The sequence below is a fragment of the Heterocephalus glaber genome, unplaced genomic scaffold, assembly GCF_053883595.1.
Source record: "Heterocephalus glaber isolate CG9 unplaced genomic scaffold, H.glaber_assembly_v1.0 deba00000122, whole genome shotgun sequence".
NCBI classification, from domain to species: domain Eukaryota; kingdom Metazoa; phylum Chordata; class Mammalia; order Rodentia; family Bathyergidae; genus Heterocephalus; species Heterocephalus glaber.
This window is the reverse complement of record NW_028258138.1, coordinates 7,202,262-7,225,520: the sequence shown is the minus strand read 5'-3', so window position 1 is coordinate 7,225,520 and position 23,259 is coordinate 7,202,262. Positions and strand designations below refer to the sequence as shown.

The 23,259-nt window shown below is 43.7% G+C and overlaps 1 protein-coding gene and 1 non-coding gene across 3 annotated transcripts in view; one reads left to right on the top strand and one right to left on the bottom strand.

The window, feature by feature from the left end:
- Sh3bgr (SH3 domain binding glutamate rich protein) overlaps positions 1-23,259 on the bottom strand; it is a 35,976-nt gene that overhangs the window by 7,612 nt on the left and 5,105 nt on the right. For both annotated transcript variants that reach the window (XM_087212512.1, XM_004842359.4), the window contains exons 3-5: positions 13,533-13,613; positions 1,627-1,701; positions 1,141-1,233 (exon numbers count right to left, since the gene is read on the bottom strand). In XM_087212512.1, coding sequence (XP_087068638.1) covers positions 1,141-1,233; positions 1,627-1,701; positions 13,533-13,613 — 249 coding nt within the window. The remainder of the gene's footprint in view (positions 1-1,140; positions 1,234-1,626; positions 1,702-13,532; positions 13,614-23,259) is intronic.
- LOC147830324 (U6 spliceosomal RNA) lies at positions 13,340-13,442 on the top strand. The gene has a single exon (XR_015439475.1). It is a non-coding gene; the product is annotated as a U6 spliceosomal RNA (small nuclear RNA).

Below are 23,259 nucleotides of genomic sequence, written 5' to 3'. Positions count from 1 at the left end.
GGACGATGCGTGACCTATTGACTATGCAATTTAGGGAACCGCACCTTGGTGTTCTGAGAAAGCCAGAAGGCAGAAGCCCGGCTGTGGATGTCCCTGAATTTTCCACAGCAGCTATTTTTGTTGGCTCGGTGGCCAGGGACACAGGCTGCTGACATGGCGCATGGCCAGCACCGAGGACAGGTGTCAGTGGTGCTGTGTCAGGCCCTGGGTGGTGAGCGGGCCGAGGAAAGAGGGCAGCTGGCCTCAGGCCCTCCAGGGTTTGTCCCGGAAGGAACTTTCCCCAAGACTAGTTTTGGAGGGAGCCCAGGAGGTGAGAGCACCACCATACAGTCGGTCAAGCCAAGGGCACAAAAGATTTTCAGATAGGGCCACTGGTCGGCAACCAATACAACTCCAAATAACTTCACTATTCTAATAAAGTAGTTCAGCGTGATAAAGGCCAAATACAAACACAAACACGTTGTGATGTCTGCAGCATTTTATAAAGTTCTCCCGGTGCTCAGAGGAACTGGAGGCTCAGAGGAAGCCAGCCCCACCTGCTTCCCAGACATTTTCAGAATTCCTGAAAAATCTGCCCCCATCTCTGCTGGGCTCTTACAGAACCCGTTTCCCACTGGCCATCCGGTTACCCCTGAACAGCACCCCTTCAGGACCGGACCCTCCACCCTGGATTGCTGGGATCTGCTATTCCTGGGATAGACTTCATCTGAGCATCAGTTTCCTCCTATGTCCCCTTCCTTGTCCTCAAGTCCCTGCTGGTGCCCCCAAATATACTGCTCCATTTCCCCATGGCCAGGGCTCTTGGGGGCAGTGGAGCTGATCATTATTCAAGACCTGGTTTGACCCAGATCGTGAACCTGACCCACCTCTAACAACCATGACGACAACACATTACAGGCTGGCCAGCTGGGTCCTTCCGGGCCGGGGCTCAGGGTCCTACTCTGGCTCTTGTCAGACCTTGCTCCTGGTCCACAGCAGGTAGCAATTTAATGAAAATTGCCAGCTTCCTCCCTGCTGAACTCTAGGCTCCTTGCTTGCTTCCTCACCACTGTGCCCATTCCCTGGCATCTCTTAGAAGCCCAGTAAGCTAAGAACAGGCCTGAAAGCAAAGAAACCACCACACCGAAAGCAAACACTCACGCTTTTCTCCTGGGACTCGGGGAGGTCACCCACTTCTTCACTGCTCTCCTTCTGTACCTCGTTCTCCCCAGTTTCTTCAGCCTTCTCTGTTCCCTAGGCAGGAAAACACCCAGGGAATCACTAACCTTCGATATGCTCATGTGGGGAAACCAGGCCACTCCTGCTGGGACACGGTGCATAGATGAGGCTGCTTGGAGCACAAGCTCCAGTAACCCCCAAATTACCAGTTGGGGTATCAGTGTCAGTCCGTAGACAGATGTGCATGTGACAGTAATAAACGGCCTGAGTGGGGGGTTTCAAGTCATCCATTTAAGGCTTGTGAAGGTGACAGATGGGTGCAAAGAGAGAAATAAGGCAAGCAGAAGGGCGGGCAAGATGGATGGACAGATGGACAGATAGAGTAGGCAGACAGCAGGCAGAGAAAGACAGGTCCAAGCAAACACCCTGCAGTGCATGGGGGCAGTGCCGCAGGATGCCAGCCTTTACCTCGGCGCTGCTCTCTGCTTCTCCTGCTACATCACCATTGGGAAGGGAAGATGCTTCCTCAGGTGACTTTGCCACCTGCATCACAGAAATTGAGAATATTTAAGAATTTTCCTGAGGATCATAGTTTGCATTTCAGTGTCTTTTAACCCTTAAAGTTATATTTGTCTTCATCCTTCATTTCATCGGCAGCAAAACTGGCCTAGTTGGTAGGACAGTCCTTACCATGCACAGACAGCGGAGAGGTGAGAAAGAGCAGAAAGGCAGGAAACGTCACATTACAAGTCAGGGTCCGGGACAGGCCTGCCTTTCCTGCTTGATGCTTTCGTAACGTAGGAAGTTGTCCCCAGCCTCTAAAACTGCCCTTCAGAGTCCATGGGAACAAAGGAAGCCATACACACACGCTCCATCTCCACCCTTCTATGACAAGCAATATCAAAAATGTGGAAAGGAGGTGCGACAGCACAGGCCTGCAATCCAGCACTCTGGGAAGCTGAGACAGGAGAGTTGCAAGCTCAAGCCCAGTCTGGACAGCTTGGCAACTTAGCAACTCAGCAGAAACCCTGTCTCCAAAGTGTTTTAAAAACAATTTTTTAAAGGAGGGCTGGGGGTACCAGGGATTTAGCGCAGTGGTTTTGCCGCCTGCTGTGCAAGCACAAGGACCCGAGTTCAATCCCCGGTACTAAATAAATAAATAAAATAAAAGAGGGCTGGGAATGTAGCTCAGTGCAAAGGCCTTGGGTTCAATCCCTATTACAGATAGATAAAATTTTGATGTGTGACCAATTCTATTCTAATATTTAAAGGCTCTTTTGGAAAATTAGTTGTTATTTTCCTTTTTTTGTTTTTGAAGTTGAAATAACACACTATGAAATAACTTGAATTTTTATCTTCACATACGGACATTTGTCTTGGTTGATTTATACAATTCTATATGGTTTTTTTTTGGAGACAGGATCTCACTATACAGTTCAGGCCAGCCTTGAACTCACTAGGTAGCCTATGCTGGCCTCGAACTCATGGCAATCCTCATGCCTCAGCCTCCCAAGAGCTGAGATTACAGCCATGCACCACCACGCCTGGCTTCTATATCTTTTTGACATTGGCTTAATAAAAAATAACAATGTATTCAAACATTTCCCAGTTGAATGTTCAAAATTTTCACATTGTTTGTGCCTCTACAAATAACACTATGTTACACTGAATAAAATGATGAGGATATTTTTATTAGGTTCTTTTCCAAAAGGTGAGGGCAATTCATTTTCCCACAATAACATGTGAGTGTACCCTTTTTCTTTACCCTCACTGTCAATGAAGAAAGACAGTGACTTTTTAAGGTTTGCCAATGTTTTGGGGAGAAAATGGAATTTTTGACTGAAGAACAGCAAAGCAATATTTGAGGCAAACCCCAGCCCATGTGAAATAAGATAGAAGGAACCCCAGATTCTGTTTATAAACTGCCAAAATGTCTCTACTTGAACCCTGAACCATGCATATGTGGAATCATGCACATATGTATGTGTTTCTACATAGTATATAACATGATATAATATTGATTTTAGGCTGTGAAATATAAAGAATTTAGATTATAGCCACTAGAAACACCACCACAAAAATAATGCAAAGACATGCAAATAAAAATTCACGAATAAATTAAAAGAGAAAAGAAGTTAACAGATTTGAACTGCTACTAGAAACATAGAGTTAACCACTGGAGTCCAAGAAAGCAAATGCCTGCTGAAATAACAAAAAGCCAATATTACTCAAAGGAATGTAACACAATACATAGGTGATGCACTATGTCCAAGACATAATCCAAAATACTTGGCATACAAAAAGACCAGAAAATGTTACTCAAGGTCAAAAACAACTCATGAAGACCAATCCAGAGTGCACCCTCATGTTGGAATTAGCAGACAAGGATTTTAAAGCAGCTATTAAAATTATGCTCAGAAATATGCTTACAGTAAATGAAATAACTGCTGATCTCAGTAGAAAAATAGAAACTACAAAAATGAAACATGTGAAACATTCTAGAGCTAAAAAATACAATACTTGAAATGAAAATTTTACTAGACTGGATGCAGAATGAAGATGAAAGAGGAAAAAATAAACTTAGAGATAAATCAATAGAAATTATCCAAATTGAAGACCAGACAGCAGTAAGACTAAAAAAAGTTTTAAATTCTTAGGGAAATGTAGACTATTAATAAAATATTTAACATATATAATTAGAATGCCAGAAGAGGAAGTGAGAGCAAATGGAAGTGAGATATAAATATTTGAAAATACAATAGCTGAAAATTTCCTAGTAGTTACAGATTCAAGACTCTCCACAGACCCCAGTAAGGATAAGTACAAAGAGCACCATGCTTAGGCAGCTCATAACCAATGGGTGCAAACCAAATAAAAATAGAAAGATTCAGGGGCTGGGGATTTAGCTCAGTGGTTTCACTGCCTGCTGCACAAGTGCAAGGACCCAAGTGTGAACCCTGGTACTTAAAAAAAAAAAAATAGAAAGATTCACAAGCAGCAAAAGAAACATGACACGAACAAGGATTGAGAGTATTCTCACATCTCATCAGCAACTATGCAGACAAGAGGACAGAGGGAAGAAAAATTGCATCTAAAGCTACTAAAAGAAAAAAACCTGTTGACTAAGAATTCTTTGAAAATATCCTTCAAAAACGAAAGTAAAATAAGGACACTTCAGATCTTAGAAAACTAAGAGTTCATGGCCAGGGGACCTGTACTACCAAACAAGTCTAAGCACGACTATATTAATGATCACTTATGTGCTAATGGACTAAATACTTCAACTGACAAGATGGATTTTCCTGTAATCCCAACACCCTGGGAGGCTGAAGCAGGAAGATTGCAAGTTCAGGCCCAGCATGGGCAACTTAGCAATTTAACGAGACCTTGCTTCAAAATAAAGAGCTGGAGGTGTAACTCACTGTGAAGCCCCTGGATTCAATCCTTGGTACCACAAAAAAGAAAAAAGGAAGAGGAACAGGGGGAGGAAAAGGAGCAGAGGAAGGAGAAGAATCAGAAAAAGAAGGAGAAGGAGGAAGAAAGAGATTGTCAAAAATGAATAAAATACAAAGATCAATCCTGTGTTGTTTCCAAAAGACATAGTATAAAAATAAAGACATAGATAGGTTGAAAGTAAGTGGACAAAAAAAGATATACATGAAACAGTAAGCATAAGAAGATCTGGAGTGACATTACAAATACATAATACAGATATAAAGACAAAGAGTGTTAGCAGAGATAAGGAGACATGATAAATGTAAAAGAGTCAATCCATCAAGAAGTCATAAAAAGCATAAATATAAATGTGCCTAATAACAGAGCTTTAAATGCATGCACCATAAATTCATAGGATTAACAGAAGGAACAGAAAATTCACAATCATAGTATCAATTATAGGACAACAATGTGCAAAAAAAACAAACTGTCTTTTGTTCCCTCCTAAGGAATTTTACCTTTTTTCAGCTGTCCTAGAAGAAGTGAAATAGTTCAGCTCCTTCTACCACACTAATTTCTTATAGCCTGTCTGTCTTCTCTTGTATGCTTTTCCTTTCCTTCCTTTTGCTGGCTCAAGAATCTCTTCATTCTGTTTTCCCCAGCTCTGCCCTTTCTTGTTAACATAAATGTTCTAAAATGCCTCTGCATTCCACTACTTACTTTACTACTCATAACGGTCATCATTAAACCAGTAACACATCATAGTTACATAGGACATATGGTCCCATCAAGATGCTTTATTTGTCTGCTCTAATTGCAATAAGTGCTTCAGGACTCCTGCAGTTCCCTTCTTTACTATCCACCCTGACCCAAACAATGCCCATGCAATGGATATTCCCATCCATTCCCTTTCCCACATTGCCCTTCCAACAACCCCTGGATTTCTTGCAGATAGTTAAAAATTCTTGATTTCATTACTACTAAGTGCTTCCCTCAATGAAGCAGTTCTCAGCATTGGTAGAGCATTGAAATCACCAGGCAGCTCTGTGCTGAGATTTTCTCTGAATCCATCTTGGATGCAGCCCTGGAATTTCCCTCCTCTAACAGCTCCCTGCGTGCTTATGAGATGCAGCCAGGCTGGAGGCTGATGCCGGTGTCCACCCTGCTCTCTGTCCGTCTTGGGTAAGGCCAGCTCCCGGGCCTGCTCTGCTGAGGGACAGATGTGTCTGTTGCCCACTGCTGCTGTTAAGGGTGGAGGTGGAGGGAGAGGCTTCCCTCTTTGGGTTGACCCAAATCAGTGCAAGCCTCCCCTGCAGAGAGAACAGCCCGGGGGCATGGAGGACCCCAGAGCCACCTGATTTCCTTCTTCAGCCAACCCTTTTGGGTCCACCTCTCAGGGATGCTTCCCATGTCTGGTCCTCAGACAGTGGCCATGGGATGAGGGGCTGGAGGGGTGGCCGCAATTTCACCAGCATTTCACCACTGATCTTCTGGTGTCTCCATAGGTATCAGCTCTCTGCTGCTGAGTCTTCTGTTCTTCCTGGAGCTCCTGTTATTCCCTTCTCGGGCCTCTCATGTTTGACTTCCAGTCTCTGACCTCTCACTTAGGACTTATATTTCTCTATTATAGTTCATGTTTGGTGTATTTCTCCCTCTGACCTCAAACCACAATGTGGTGCTTGTCATGTTCTTCCTCTCTGGTGTTCATCTGTCACAGCTTCATGTTACAAAGTTCCAGAATTCCTTGTTATGCTCCAAATTCTTATCTTTGATGGTTTTCATCACGTTTCTCTAAGTCTCCTTTTTTTAATAGGAGTGGATAGGCATTGTGGCTTGGGTCTAGATGTCCCCTCAAAGCCTCATCCAGTGGCTGGATCTAAAGTGTGTGATGCTGGGACTAAGGGTGTGTGGTTCCTAAACCAGTCCACTGATTGGTTCAGTACAGCTAGTCCCTGGTAGTCTAGATAAGAGAAAGGGGCTGAAAGAGAGAATCAACCACAGAGAGATTTGAAATTTCTCAAGCAATGTTGGGATGCCCATTGGAATATAAGGACTTGGTGATATGGCTCTATGAGGACAAAACTCATCATTAAATGTGTACAAAGTTCATCTTCTCAACATGCCTGGCTTAAGAGACTCCTGGAGAAGTGACTGGATCATGGGGGTGCTATTCTGACCAGTGGATTAATTCACAGATGTTCAAAGTTCAACACGCTGTTAGGAGGTGAAGCATGGTTGAGGGAGGTGAGCTGTCTTTGGAGGCTATATCTCTCTCTGCCTCTCTCCCCTGTCCTCTGCTTCCCAGCACCATAAAGTGAGCAATTTTGCTCCACCACACCCTTCCACCATGATGTTCCCGTCTTGGAACCAGTTGACCATGGACTGAATCTTCTGAAACTGTGAGCCAAATAATGCATTTCCTCCTCTAAGCTGTGTATGTCAGGCATTTTGACATGCATCAGGAAAGATGACAAATACACACCAGAAGTGTTTTGTGATGTAACTCTGTAACACTGTTATGAAGATGCTTACCTCTGCCAACTGGGGGAAATCTAATTACACATGTAACTGGACATTTCCCATTACTATCTTAATAATATTTCCTTCACTAAAATAACACAAAAAGACATTGATCCTTGTGCTGCTTTGCCTGAGAGCAGGCAATAATGGTATTGGTTATCGATCATAACTTCAGTTGTTTTAAATATTAACTTCATCATATATGTACTCCTTTAATTTAAATCTAGCACATTTTAGGACCATGCTTTTCAATTGGTGATTCCATCTCCTACTCATTTTTTTTTAAATATAAAGATGTTTAGGGTCTACTCTAGGCCTGATTTGTTGCTTGATATTTTTCCCATATGCTCAGTATACTTGTGACATGTTGTCTCTGAATAACTATAGGTATTGTATCAAGATTTATCCTGTGTTCACTCATTCTTGCCAGTTAGATGGAATGTTTGTGTAGTCCCTGAAAACAGGCTTCATGATTATGTTTACAGATAAGATGTCTAAAGCTCTTTTGGATTGACTTTGTTGTTTTGCATGCCACAGAAATGACCCAATTTCTGCATCTGGTGTTTTGTACTTGTTTTAACTATCATCACGTCTTTCACTTTAGAAAATTATCAGTAATAAATGAACTACACCCATTTTAATTCTCTGTCATCTACCAATATTTCACTTGGATGTTTCCCGTAAAGTTTATTGCCATTGGCCACAGGTCAGGATGTTTTGTCTCCCATGAAGAAAACCACGCAGAGCCTCACTGGAAGGAAGTTCAGCCAGGTGCTTTGGGTACAACTGTCTGACAGTGTCACCTAAAGAACTTTGGGCCTTGAGAAAATTTCTTCTGATAGAGAAGCAGATGGATTTGTGAGACCACTGACCCGAGATCCAGTGGACTAAGAATTACAGAGCATAACATGGATTGGTGAAAAGTGGTAACAGTTTTGTTTGGAATATTGCTCATGTCATTTTAATGTCCTATTTTCTGTATATATAAGGAAGCACTTTGCCATTCCATTTTTACCTTTTTATAAATCATAGCAATGTAATCAACTCTGCTTTTACAAACTGAATTATTTGTAAATAACATTCTATTCTTCCTGCCTAATCCCTTAAGAATTCAAAAATTGCCGGGGATTTAGCTCAGTGGTTCTGCCGCCTGCTTCGCAAGCATAAGGACCCGAGTTCGATCCCCGGTACAAAAAAAAAAAAAGAATTCAAAAATTTGCTGGGGTTTTAGCTCAGTGATTTTGCCACCTGCTGCCCAAGCGCAAGGACCCGAGTTCGATCCTCATAACCAAAAAAAAAAGAATGATGCTAAAAAGAGAAAGAAAGAAAGATGCTTCTTTAATCAGCTATGACCAGGTGCTTTTTTTTTTTTTTGGCACCAGGAATTGAACTCAGGACCTTGCACTTGCGAGGCAGGCACCGGAACCACTGAGCTAAATCCCCAGCCCAATGCTTTTAAGAAACAAACATCAACTTTATGGACCAAATCTTACTTACAAAGCCATTTTGAAAAAACTAACTTGGTACTGGACCTAGCACATAGAGCCTGCCTAAGACAAGAAAACTTTCTTTCCTTTTTTGTTTTTTTGTTTTTTGTTTTTTGAGACAGGGTTTCACTATGTAGTTCAGGCTGGTCTTAAATTCACTATATAGCCCAGGCTGGCCTCAAACTCATGGTGATCCTCCTGCCTCAGCCTCCCAAATGCTGGGATTACAGGCACACACCACCACATCTGGCTAAGAAAAAATTTTTGAAGCCATAATGCTGCTGATGTCGGTTAATATCATTTGATAAACATACGATTTCTGCATAAGTATCAAGGGTTCCTATTTTTAGCTCGAGTGAGATTAACTTTCCTTGCTGACACTTCTCCACAATGTTGTTTACAACAACATGACACTGTGACAAGTCATATCATTTCCATAAAGCATGCATCTGTCTTCCCATGGCTACTCGCACCTTCCCAGTGTGCATGCACAAACTCCTCCTAAGCCAAGTGACAGCGACAGCACCACTGGTCCTAGCAAAGACAGTGCCACTGGTTACTGTGCTGCCCACATGCAAATCTCCTGGGCCCCTGCACTTCAAGTTCCTGGTCTGGGAGGAGAGGAATCAGACTAGAGGAGCTCTCAGGTCTCTTCAGATAGGTTTTACAGCCCCACAGCCACGCCTTTCTTCCCTCTAAGGAGAATTTCATTAGTCATGACCCCCACGAATCAGGGCAAAATCTAAAAACTGAGGTCATTTGCAACAGCATGGACAGAGCTGTAAGGTCATTATGCTAAGTGGAATAAACCAGGCATGGAGACAAATGCCTCCCCATCTCACCTGTGTACAGATTTTTAAAGAGCTGATGGTGGAATGATGGTTCCGAGGGGCTGGGAGGACAGGAGACGGAAGAAAGGGCAGAGGTCTATGAGTACCGAGTTTTATACCGGCGGGGGGGGGGGGGGGGTCCCGGCTACTGCACACCAGGGGCCCTGTAGATAACTGTGATGGTCTGTATGTTTCAGGACACTAGAAGGAAGGAGTTCAAATGTTCTCACCATAAAGAAATAACAACTGTTGGAGGAAACAGATATGTTCAACCTGATTTAAATATTAGGCAGTGTATACACGGATCAAAATATCACACAGGACCCCCTAAAACCTGTCAAGAAAAAAGGACATTAAAAGAAAATGAAATGAGATGAAACATAACAGAGACTAAAATAGATTTACCTTACTGTGGATAGATATCAAAACATAAGATTTTTCAGGAACAAAAGTAAGTTGCAATAAACAAACCTCCCCCACTTACCTCCAATTTGAACAATATCTCTTAGGTATTTCATTGACCTTGGCATGTCACATAATCATTGCTTTCAACCTCAGAGTTGAAGACCTACTATAATTAGGCATTGTGTTCGGCTCTGAGCTTGTCCATGCAGTCCCGGGGCTTGGGTCTTTCTCTAACTATCTTCTTTTTTTTTTTTGGTACCGGGGATTGAACTCAGGTCCTTGAGTTTGCAAGGCAGGCGGCGAAACCACTGAGCTAAATCCCCAGCCCTCTCTAACTATCTTCTACATTCCTCTCCAAGTCATAGGCTTTATAAAAGAGAAACTGCTCTGCACTGTCCTTTTTCCACCTACGGAAGTGATGGAAGGCCCTTTGCCAGGTGGTTCACCTTTCTTGCCCTGTCTCTGTTCTTTACCCTCTCCTGGGACCTGGGTTCTCAGAAACCTCCCTGAGCTCTCCAAAGGACAACCTCATTGAATGGACCATATGCTCTTCAATTCCGCTGCCCTCACAGGCCATTCCATCTTCCCAAGTTACCTTCACTGTCTTGTTCTACTCGCTCAGCTCTTATTAGATCTTCAACTACCGAGCACGATTTCAACTCTTGTTTGTTTTGTTGTTTTGTTTTATTTTTTCAGTACCTGGAATTGAACTCAGGGCTTTGCGCTTGTGAGGCAGGTGCAGCGCCACTGCCCTACATCCCCGGCCCTATGATTTCAACTCTTTGAGGAGACTCTCTTAGTCCATTTTCTGTCACTAGAACAGAATAGCTAAAACTGGGTAATTTGTAAAGAATAGAGGTTTATTTTGCCTAACACTTTCAGAGGGTGGTAGGTCCCAAAGTGTGGCATCAGCAGGGGCCTCACAGATGGCAGAAAGTGGAAGGTCAGGCATGCATGTGGGAAGAGACAAAGCACTGGCCAGCCTCAATTTATAACAACCTGCATGAGGCCACTAATCTAGTCTTTTAAGAACTCATGCTGGAGAGAAAGGCATTAATCCCTCTTAACAATCTCATCCCCTCTTAAGGCCCCCTCTCAATGCCACCACCGCTGCAATGAGATTTCAACACGAGTTTCAGAGGAGCCAAACCACAGGGAAGGTGAGGCCTGAGGCCAGAGACTGGAAGGTCATCTCCATATTCACACCGACAAGTCTTCCATCGCCTGCATGCTGCCCTCTATGCCACCAAATCCTTCCACTCAATAGCCCCAGTGTCCAGCCAGTATGTGCTCAAATAAATTTTCTTGAAAGCATAAACTTTAAATACATAGCAAGAACACTTCAGAGCTGAGGGTGTGCACTTCCTCCTGGTGACACAGAAGCCAGCACATGGTATTAGCGGCAGTGACGTTAGGTTTAGCTACTTTGTTAAGGTTGTGACAAATCAATCTTTGTTTTGAAGGTCAGTTTCCCCTTCGAATTTAGCAAATGCTACTGAGGAGAGAGGAGTGATATTTTAGCACAGGAAATCTAACCCGTTCCCCCCAAAACATACCTAATGTCTTTTACCAACTGTTTTATTACCTGTTGATAATGCGGTAGACAGTTATTACAGTGAGGTTTGCAAAAGGATGATTTTATTTGAGTCTATAATTTCTTTGATATGTGATTTGTGAAAAAATAATTTTCTCTCAACAATAGGCATGAATTACATATTCTTGTTTAAAGGGTAGAAAAATGCTTAGTCTTCTTTTTAATTATTCATTTCAAAGTAAAGTATTAGTGTAACAACTACCTCCATAAATGACAACTGAGGATTTTTTAATTTATAATTATCTTGATGGTGGATAGTTTGTTTCTATAAATGTGCTACCTTTCAACATAGGGGCGTGAAGAAGGTATTGGATTAATATATATCATATGAATCCATCTATATAAAACATTGGATTCAAATGCTAGGGCTACAGCTTGTGAGCCTTGCGACCCAAAGCAATCTATTTAAACTCTTTCAGCCTCATGATTCATTTGCCATATATTTTCCCTGACAGCTATTAAATGCTATTATTGAGAAATGGAGTTTTTAAGGCTAGAATTCTACTTGGAGCCTCCAGAAGCTGTAAGTTACAGAGCCTGCTGCTGCTGCTAAAAGATTCATAAAACTTCCACAATGGCTTCATGAAAGAGAAAAAGGCAAAATTCCATAACACATGATAACAATTATGCATTTTAAGAAATACAAAACAATATGAGATCTTGTGTGTGAAGAGAGACAGGTAGATGTAAAGCTAGAGATGTGCTGGTGGCTGCCAGGAAAGGAGAAAATCTATTGGGTAGCTAGGTCTCACTAAAAGAGTTCCTGCGATGTATCCTCAGGAAATATTTCAAAAGAAAGAACACTAGTTTTTGGCAGTAATCACCACAGAGTTATTTATCATTAAAAAATGATAAACAACCAAAGCTTCAAAATTATAAGCACAGTAAAGAAAATTATGGCAACACTAACTTGAAAGAACAGTAGATGAGATATTTATAGGACCATTATGAGACGGTATCAGCATAAACAGATTTAAGACACATTAGTAAATAAAACTGACATACAGGAATGAAGACACCGACCATGATGTATCGATGTGACAGCACCTGACAGAATTGTGATTGCTGGCCACCTCCCTGACACATGCTCCATCTCTGCCTCTCACTGGCTCCTTCTCCTCCTCCTCCACCCTGTCGCATCTGGTCTCTTCAGCCCCACCCTCTCTCATGGCTGAGTTTCATCCACTTCCCCCAACTTGGACTCTGTCCCCACGTGTATCTCCATGAGACACAGGTGATCCATCGTGGGCTGGGACTCAGAGCTGTTGCTCCAGTGTGACATCCCTGTGTAAATTCAGTCTCCCTCCAGGGCAAACTGCTACACACAGTGGCCAGAGCTCATTATTCACACTATCCCTTCACCACATTCCGTTCATCCGCGAGCCGTAGTGATTCTTGGACCAAAATGGACCCTAAAATCATCCACTCCTCTCCTCTTCCATCCCCACTACCCTATCCGAGCTGCTGAGTCTCATCTGCCTTACAGTAACAGTTTGCACCCTCTTTAACCCATCTGTCCCACACCAGCCATTTCCTTCTTAAAGAAGGATGATTACGATCGTCCTCATCCTGAAACTCTTCAATATCTCCACTCTACATAAGACGGACTCCGGAGCCTGCTGCGCCCTGGGAGCTGCCACCTGCAGCTCCCACAGCCCTTGGTGCCCTGTCCCCTCAGTTCAGCATCGTGGGCCTGAGGACAGCTCTCATGCAGGGATGGATCCCAGAGCCTCACACATGCTAAGCAAATAAATGCTCTCCCCCGACCTCCAACCCCAGCCCTTATAGTTGAGTATTGCAAATGTTATTAAAACAAGAAGAAGCAAACAGCAAAATTATGAAAAGCACAACCTTAAACTTTCTTAGTAAAAACCTGGCATTATCTGAATGTGTAAGTAGTCTTAGAATAGAGAATACTGAAGTCATGTTCCTAAAACAGAAATGATACAGAGTAGATTAGTCCAGTTCCTGCAGAAGGACAACACACACATTCATGAAGTATTCTACGCATGTTAAGAAAAATCATGCTAACTTAAAGACCATGCTGTTTGGTCTTCATTTATTACAACCTGCACGGAGCCCACAGCAAGGCATTCAGCTTACCTTTGAGCCTGGAGGGGGAGCCAAACCAAGGAACGAATAAATAATATTCTCTTCTTTGGCAGAGAAGAAAGAGTCAAAATCCTTAAAGCAAAGAAAAAGAATGTTTAGATGCATTGCACACCTGCGAGCCAGTTCATTTACCTAAACTGATTCTTTTTACTCATTGGTCATTAAGTTAAGGCTAATACAGAAAGTGCTCAGTTTGCTTCGTCAGAGATAACTAAACCCAAAAGTTAAGAAATCTAACCTCAACTTTATTTTTATACTCTTTTATTGTGCTTTACAGCATCATGAGAACTCATACACCCACACACAACTGCTCATGCTCAGTAACTGCCGGTAAAATCCAAATATTTGCAGTTAATGGTTTTTCCAAAAGTTTTACATCTTTAACTAGGTGACTAGTCATTTGGCGCTATAGATCTGGACCCTGCTCAGCCCTGACTGAGACCCACAGGACAAGGCATCCCTACTGCAATCGGAGACCAATGTCAAGCTCTTCCGACACCAGGAGCCCCGGGATCACAGAGGACTCTGAGCGTGGAGGACTCAGAGCCAGGCCTGTCTTGCAAAGTGGGAAAAACTACAGAGGACCTGAGACCCCAGGCGCAAAGTGGAATCTCCACCCCGCAGGCCCAGGTCCACTCTCCAGCCCTGGGATTTTCAAAGCTGGGAAGAGTTTGGGTTTGTATAATTAAAGTGCCATGAGGTGATCTCCACAGTGTTGCAAAAGGCTCCCAGGAGAGCAGGAGGCTCCTACTGTGTGTTAAGCAGCTCGGAACCAAACCTAGCCCACAATGAGTAGAGCATGGCATAGATCCCTCTCTGAAGCTTCATTATTTTCCTATCCGTTCCCTGAGTCTCTTACTGATTAATTTTGTCCTTTTGTACCAAACGCATGTTTGGAAGCTGCTTCAGATCTCAGCCGAGGGGAATGTAGCACCAGGGAGAAAAGCAGGGACTTGGGCATCAGAAATTCCAATTGATTCCACAGCACATGCTTTCTAGATGTGGAGCCCGAGCCCCTGTTCATCCTGTCCCCAGTCTTCATGTCAGTGGCACCCAGAGCTCACACTAGAGCTTCTGCATGGCCCTGACCAGAGTTATTCTGAGCTGAAGATTTTAGTGTCTGAAGCACTAAGATAACAGCCTGAGGTGTCCATGGAGTTTTTCATCAGTCTATCTGAAACCATGAAGTACAATGGCAATGATCATAAAACTCTGCTTCTGAAAACACCAGCTAAACAATTTGCCTGGAAGGAGAATTTTGTGATATTGCTATTTCACCGGAAGATGTGAAATGCAGAACACATTCCGCCAGCAGCATCTATTTTAGGAAGCTTCTGAAGAATCTTGAGGTGGGAGTAGAGATAGATTTGTGTTGTCCTGATGTATCTGACAAGGGCCCGGATGACACATATAAACCAAAACTCTGTGTGAAAGGCAGCTGTTACCTTAATGATATCACTGGGTCAGATTCTTAGTGTCTGATTTTTTTAACAATCTCTGTTCTCAGAAGCAAGAAGTAGCTGGATTTGATGAAAATGATGGCCCAAGAAAAAGCAAGTACTGTATTGCCTCAAAATAAACCACCCTGTGGAGATGCTGCCGACACTGAGGAGGACGAAGAGGAAGAAATAGAGGATCAGGATAACCATCTTCTGATGAGAAGGTAGCTGGTAAGTGCACACACCCCAGGAGTTCAGAGGACAGCAAGTTGCCTAGGACCACAACCGGGTTCCCAAAGCTATTTCTGAAAGAGATGGGCAGTACAGAAGTTAGAGAATTAAACTGCTACATCCAGGATCCATGGAACCCATAGTGGCTCCAGAATTAAAAGCTGTGGGGTCCGAGACCCTTGAAATCTTAACACTTAGTGATGAATGAATGAAGTGAAAAATGAAGGGATACCAAGCTGGACAAAGGGCACAGTGACATGGGAGCTGCCTGCCCATCAAGCGGTGCCAGGACATTTCCCAAGGAGAGCAGACAGAAGAGGCATAAAAACCACATGGAGGACAGGCCAGCTGTTTGTGAAGGGGGCACCAAAGGTCTCACTTCACGGCCCACCTGGGGACACCTAAAACCCACACTCGAGTGGCATCAGAGCCCTGCGCCTGTCCAAAAATCACTTCATGGCCCAGACTTGAAGAACGAGAGAGTTCATGGTGATAAGAGACACTCACACACACCTCTGTCTATTTTCAAGGACTGTGGAAGGGGACAGAGGGGGAAAGCCTTCCTTGTGGGGCCTCTGACCTGACCAGGACCGAGGGGCTGCAGGCAGCAGTGACGGCCACTGAGGCAGAGGGGAGCTAGAGCCACAGCCCGTGACCAGGCGGAGTGGGACAGGAGCTCTGAGCAGGGAAGAGAGACCGAGGTGGCACTGATTGTAACCGATGAACGCCTGGCACTGTGCCTTTGTGGAAACACACACAGTGCCTCTTGGACTTGAGGCAGCACCTGGCTAGGTATTTTTAAAAGCTTGAGCATTGTAAGTTCTGGAAAGTCTGATTAGATAAAGATAAGTGGATTAGATACAGGGGGTGATCAAAATACACAGTAAATATTTAACTTTAAAAATCTATTATAATAAAGACATAGAGAAGACCCAATATTAGCCAGGCACAGTGGTGCACACCTGTAATCCCAGCATCACATGAAGCTGAGGCAGGAGGCCTGCAAGTTTGAGTCCTGCTTGAGAAACATAGGAGAACTTGTCTCAAAATAAAAATAAAACGGTCTTAATATACATAGCGCAGTTGGAGGCCACAGAGCTGCTCCCTTCCACTCCCCTCCTCTCACGTGAACCCGGGCAACATCCAGGGCCAACCCCACCACTCTTGTCCTTGGCTTCATACAGGATGGCAGAGATGAGGGAAACAAAGACCCGCCCCCCACAAGCCTGCCTGACAATTCCACAATTCCAAACCAGGACAGGGCCGGGGATCTAGCTCAGTGGTTCTGCCACCTGCCTTGCAAGTGCAAGGTCCCGAGTTGGATCCCCGGTATCAAAAAAAAAAAATGTGGACCAAACCAGGATGCACGCAGGCCATACCCCCTGCATGAGCTACAGTAACTTTCTACCCCTGGAGCTCACTGAAGGCTCGGGCATTCGGACTGCACTTCACACATCCAATTACCACAGAGTGAACCATGGGAAAGGACTCACAAAACAGATGCAGCTGATGAGGCTCAGCACTCTGTCAGTCACACCGTCAGTCATGCTCTGGAAGCCCAGTGGGGGCAACATGTTAACCCTATGCCCTGTACCACCGGTGCTTGTACAGTTTTCCTTTTGCTGGTGCAAAGAAGCCTGCTCACTCCCAGCATATGATCACCTCAGTAAACTCTGCTGCTGCTCTCTTGCCATCCTGTGCCACATCCAATTCTTTGTTCCTCCCACACAAAAGCCCAGGAACCCACCCTGGACCTCATCACCCAGGGTAACAGTCTGGGGTTCAGTGTAGAGTGCTTGTGTAGAATGCACACAACCTGGGTTCAATGTCTAGCACAGCAAAGAAAAAAAGAAAGAAAGAAAGAAAGAGAGCGAAAAGAAGAAAGACAAAAGATTATTTTCGTTTTTTCAAATTGCAATTACATCTGCACTTTATATCATTTGCAAAAAAAAAAATCAACTATATGGGCCGGGGATTTAGCTCAGTGGTTCTGCCGCCTGCCTCGCAAGCGCAAGGACACTAGTTTGATCCCTGGTACCAAAAAAAAAAAAAATCAACTATAAGTCCATTAAAAAAGTTATTACAATTATTATAGTTAAGAGTTTAGCAAGGTTGCTTGATACAAATGTTCGTTTGAAAATTATTTTTATATTAGTAACAATCAGGAAGAAAATGTAAATTAAAAAAAAAGAAATGGCTGTAAAAATGTGAAGGACATAGGACACATATGGAAAAGATTTAAACATTCCTGAAGACCTAAATAAATGATGCTATACAGACAAGGATATACAAACATATCCTTGAACTGGACATCTCTATAAAATAGTATCTTAAAAATACCAATACCTCACAAATTGATCTATAGATTCAATACTTTTTCAGTCAAAATTCAAACAGAGAGTTTGATGCAACCATAAAAGATAATTAATCTAAAATGCCAAGGCAAAGGGCCAAGAATAAGCAGTAAGAACTGGAAGAAAAAGATGGTAAGTCTTATTTAACTTATGATCATGGCTTCAGTGTAGCACTGCAGCGTGAACAGAGACAGGCATGATGTTTAGAAACAGACCGACACACCGTATGCATATGGTTAGGATAGAGCTGGGATTCAGGTATGTAAAGAAAGGGTGGACCATTTAATAAATGTGGCTGAGGGCTGGGGATTTAGCTCACTGCCTGCCTCACAAGCACAAGGACCCGTGTTCGATCCCCAGTACCAAAAATAAAATAAAATAAATGTGGCTGAGAGAGCTGGAGTGTAGCTTGTCTTGAATGCACAAGCCCTGGGTTCAATTCCCAGCACCACTAAAATATATATATATATATATATATATATATATATATATATATGAATGAAGCAATTGGTTATCCATATTTTTAATTAAAATTATATATCTAGTTCATGCCTTTTGGTAAAACAAGTTAATTTTATTTAGCCCTTTTTTTGAGACAAGGTCTTGCTATATAGTTCAGGCGAGCTTTGAACTCACTATGTAGCTCAGGCTGGCCTTGAACTCATGGAGATCTTCCTGCCTCAGCCTCACAAGTGCTAGGATTACAGGCATGCACCACCATGCCCAGCCTTATTTAGCCTACTTTAAAAGTAAATACGAAGCCAAAGTTATTAAAATTTTAGGTGATGGAATAGGAAAATACATTTTTGGTTTCAGGTTAAAAAAAGAGTGAAAAACATAGAAGCCATGAACAAAGAGAAAATATCTACAACAAAAGCCAACAACTGATGAGACTGTTCTCTACTATACAGAGAAGCTTTGGAAATCGCAGAGAGGACATAACATGAAGCCACAAGAAGAGCCACACACTCTTCACTGGTAATCAAAGTGAGGAAAGCCACGGTGATTTACCACTCCACACCCACTAGGTTCCCCAAAGTATCCAAGTTGGACAATGCTAAATGTTGCCAAGATGTGCAACGCTGAAAGCACCCAGCATAAGCAACAGTGCCACCAGCAGAAGGAAGTGAGAAAACACTTGCTACGTCTTCTAAACTAAACACACCGATGCCCGTGAGCTAGGAATCCCTTTCACCTATAGAACCCAGAGAAACTCGCGTGTCCCAGGAGCCTCGAGAACACTTGTGGGACAGCAAAACCCAGAAAGCATACAACTGGCCTTTCCGAGGCAGGGAGCATGAGGAAACCATAAACCACGCCCATTAACAACGGCACAACTTTAAGATACAAGGGCAAAAGTGCCGGGGATTTAGCTCAGTGGTTCCCCCACCTGCCTCACAAGCACAAGGTCCCGAGTTCAAGTCCCAGTATAAAAAATTTTTTTTTTAATTTATAGGCAAAAGAAGCAAGTCAAACAATACAAAAAGCAGAGCCCATTTCAATAAAATTCAAAAATATACAAAACAAATCAATATGCCGTTTGGGTACACACAGGAGATAAGAGAGGGAATGGTCAGCGTGAAATTCACTCGGCGGCCATGTGCGGCACACAGTGGGGGCTTGGCCAAGAAGGGTACATGGTGGCCTCCTAAATTCCCGGTAGCATCACATTTCTGAACCGGATGACGTATACGTGGTTGCTCCTTGTATCGTTCCTCATGGCATACTGGACACTGCAAAATAGATTTTAAGAACGTAAACTAGGAGCCGGGCGTGGAGGCTGAGGCAGGAGGATCACCATGAATTCAAGGCCAGCCTGGGCTCCATAGTGAGCTTAAGGCCAGCCTGGACTACAAAACAAAACCTCGTCTCAATAAACAAACAAAAACAGGGAAAATAGTTTTGTTTAGTAACAGAAATATCCTGAGAAGCCCTCTCCTGGCCCTAAGTGGGGCTGCATTCTCTCTCCCTGGCTTCCCTGCACACCCAGAGCTCCTTGCCTCCCTGCCAGGTGCTGGAGTCGTCCCTGGTTGTACTCAGGCCCGGGAAGGCACCAGCCCTTACCTGAACTCAACTAAGATGCACAGATCCAACCTGTCATAGACAGACAGGCTCCGCTTCCAGCCAGCTCCCCTGCCAGGCGGGGACCTGGCCTGGGCTGGGCCTGGCTTTCTAGCTGGTGTCCCCTTTGTCTCCAGCTGCCTGCCAAGCTCTCGGGAGAACGTCTTCATCTGTCCCGCATGGGGCCTCAGGAGCTTGGGCTGGCAGAGCGCGCTGATACTCAGGACCACACCCAACATCCGATCCCCACTGCAGGGGCGCCGGGGGGCGGACGCTTCCTTCCCGGCCTCATCAGGAGGACGCGGTTAACTGGGAACCTCAGGAGCAGAGCGAGTGAGTAGGGGCTGCTGCCACAGCCCAGGCCACATCTGGTCACGTGACTCTCCAGACCCGAGCTGCTTTTACCCTGCCTTGTCCTTCACAACGTCTGTGTCTCCGCACTCCGTACAGTGTGAGCCTACGATACCAGTGACCATTTTATCTACTCCCCGGAAACAAAGCTCTCTGCTCCGTTAACGTACTTTGTTTGTTTGTTTTTGTTTTTGGTACCGGGGATTGAACTGGGGACCTTGTGCTTGCGCGGCAGGCGCTGGAACCACTGAGCTAAATCCCCGGCCCAGTGTACTTTGGTTAAGAGCATCCACAGGCAGCAGAAAGGCAGACTTGTCAAAGCTTCTCGTAAGATAGCTCTCCATCACAACAACAAAATACCTGAGATGATCAACTTACAAAAGAAAAACCTTACTTTAGCTCACATCTTAGGGGTTTCTTCCAGTTTGTGATGTCTTTCAGGTTTTATTTTTATAGCAAAAAATATCCGCAGCACCTTTCCCTTAGGTGTGAATACAAATGGAAACCCATGTCCTCAATATGCTCTCTCCTATAACTGGCCTAGGTTTATATTTATTTTTTTTCTAGCCTAAATTAAAAGGATGGTTCAAATAAGCAAAAATAAGAGATGTGAGATCCTATCTTTATTGGAAAAATATTAGAAGAAAATATGAAATGACTCTTTTGATAATATTTTGGTGTTGAAAGCTTTTCTAAACAAGATTCAGAGTCCAGGAACAATAAAGAGAAATAATTAACATACTTGTCTACACAAAAAATTCAAAAGTTTTACATTACCACAAAATATCCCTTGGAAAAGTCAGAAGACACCTAAGAAAGGTTGGGAAAACATCTAGAATGTCATATCTTTGATATGAAAAGACTCTTAAAGCCAATATACATTATCTATAGCCCTTTCGAAAAATGGCAAAGAATATGTATGGGGAAGTCATAGAGGAAAAAACACTGGTACCTTAGAAACATAATTTGAAGAGATATCCAACTTCACCCATGAGGAAAGAAATCCAGTCAAGGGAGTGAGAATCCACTCTTCATGTCACAGGTGGCAAAGGCCCAAATGTCTGCTATGCACACCGTTGTCAACGTCACCAGGAACTGGCCGCCCCCAAACTCAGCTGATGGAAATGTGCAATGCGTAGATATGTATTTAATTCCACACATCCGTTAGGAATTTACTTTACACTCATGCTCGATACAAAGACATGCCTTATAAAGAAAACTCCTGCACCTTACCTAAGGTCATATGTAAGCATGACTGCTGCATAACAGTGAAAGGCTGAAACTTGAATGTTCCCATTAGAGGACCACACCAAAACCTTATGATGTATACAATGGGATGCGCGCACCATTAAAATTGGGAGCACGTGCCCCAAGCAGTAACCCTCAAGATGCAGTTACTGAGTGAACAGAACCAAGAGTCCATAGCACAAGCCCATGTTTTAAGCGACACCAGTCATAAACACACAAAGAAATTCTCTGGAAGCCGAGCAAGAAATTGCCTACAATGGTTGTCTCAGAGCAGGATCAGGCACACAATTTATGGGGCCAATGTGAAGTGGCCCATGGTTCATAGTCGCTAAGGATTTCAAGACAAGGAGCAGCGCATCAAGCCAGGTGCAGCGCCTCCCTGAGCAAGGGCCTGCATGACGTCCACAGGCGGCCTGCGCAGCCAGCCTGACACAGGGTGGCAGGATCAGCAATGGGAGCAGAATCATTTTCCCTTCAAACCCTTTTGAATCATGTTGAGTTTCCAGTGTGTGAATGTGTTCATTTTTCAATTGACAGTAATTATTTCAGAAAAAATAAAACTGAACTTCCTCACTACTAGCCCCCCACACACACAAAATAAACCCTTCTTATCCCTTTCCTTAACTAAGAGGAGGCACAGTTGTTGGAAATGTAGGTGAGGAAGAAGGAGGAAGGGGAGGTAAAGGCAGGGCAGGAGTGGCTTAGGGAAGGAAGGGCCAGGTTAGAACCACAAGGAAGTGGAATTGGACTGGATGTGCCCCTCCACACGTGCTGGTCACGGTAAGAGAGTTTGAAGACACTCCAACACCTACCTGAGTTTTAGCTAAGCATCTGCAGAAGAGAACTCAGCCATGTAAATTCATACAGCTCCATACTACAAATCCATGCATTCTCTCCTACCCACATCCACCCAGAACTTCAGAAAGCGATCTTATTTGGAAGTAAGATATTTTCAGACGTAATCAGCTAAAGGCCATGTTGGCCACATTGGCTTAGGGTGGATCCTATTCCAAGGACTGCTGTCCTTATGGGAAGGCCAGAGAGACACCAGGTGGAGACGGAAGCGGATTTGGAGTGACAAGGCTGCTGGAACAGACTCTCGCTCAGAACCTCCACAAGGAACCAGTGTTCTGGCTTCTTGGGCCATCTGGCCTCAGTTGCAACTACTCACCTCTGCCGGTGCCGGGTGTGCATGAGCCCCGGGCAATGGGTAAAAGAATACCTGTGGCTCTGTTCCAAAAGCACTTTACTGACTAAAACTGTAGGGCCAGGATTTGGCCCACACATGCTCAATGACAGGTGCTTTAGATGAAAAGTGTAATAATAAAGAAAAGCCATGCCAAAGAATGGCTCGACAATGGCACACACCAAACAGTCCCCTCTCGTTGATGGGGACCTTATTCCCCCATCTGAGAAATGACCCCGAAGATAACTTCTGGTCCTCATTTTCCAAAGTCCTTTGATTTATTAATTTTTTGCCAGTAGTGCTAGGAATTGAACCCAGGGCCTTGTGTATATTAGGCAAATGCCCTACCACTGAGCTCTACCCGACCCCCTAAATATTTCTTTTCAACAATCTGATTCTAAGCACAGCGTGTAAACTCGGAGGCAACAGTGACCTTGAGCTGCAATAAACTATTGAATGTATAAAACAAAACTGCTGTTGAAATCAGCATGCCCTGGAACAGTTTGTCATAATTAGATAAATTCACACAGACTCATTTGTGTTTAGAGACTCCGCACTTCTGCAAACACATCTTGGCCACAGAGAAAACTGACCATGTGTCCGTACGCATGCTCAAGTGTGCCATGACAAAGCTGAACAGAATCCCTTTCTAACTGAATGTGTGTTTTGCTTGAACAAAAGATTTGATTCTTCAAAATAAAGCAAGGAACCTAAAATACATAAGGTGCACAACTTCTGAACCATCGTGTTCTTGCTTCCACCCTTTTCTGCATCTTAAGCATCTATTATTGACCAGGGACCCACTCTCCAGCTATTGGATGATAGAAATACATTGTGACCAGAAAGAT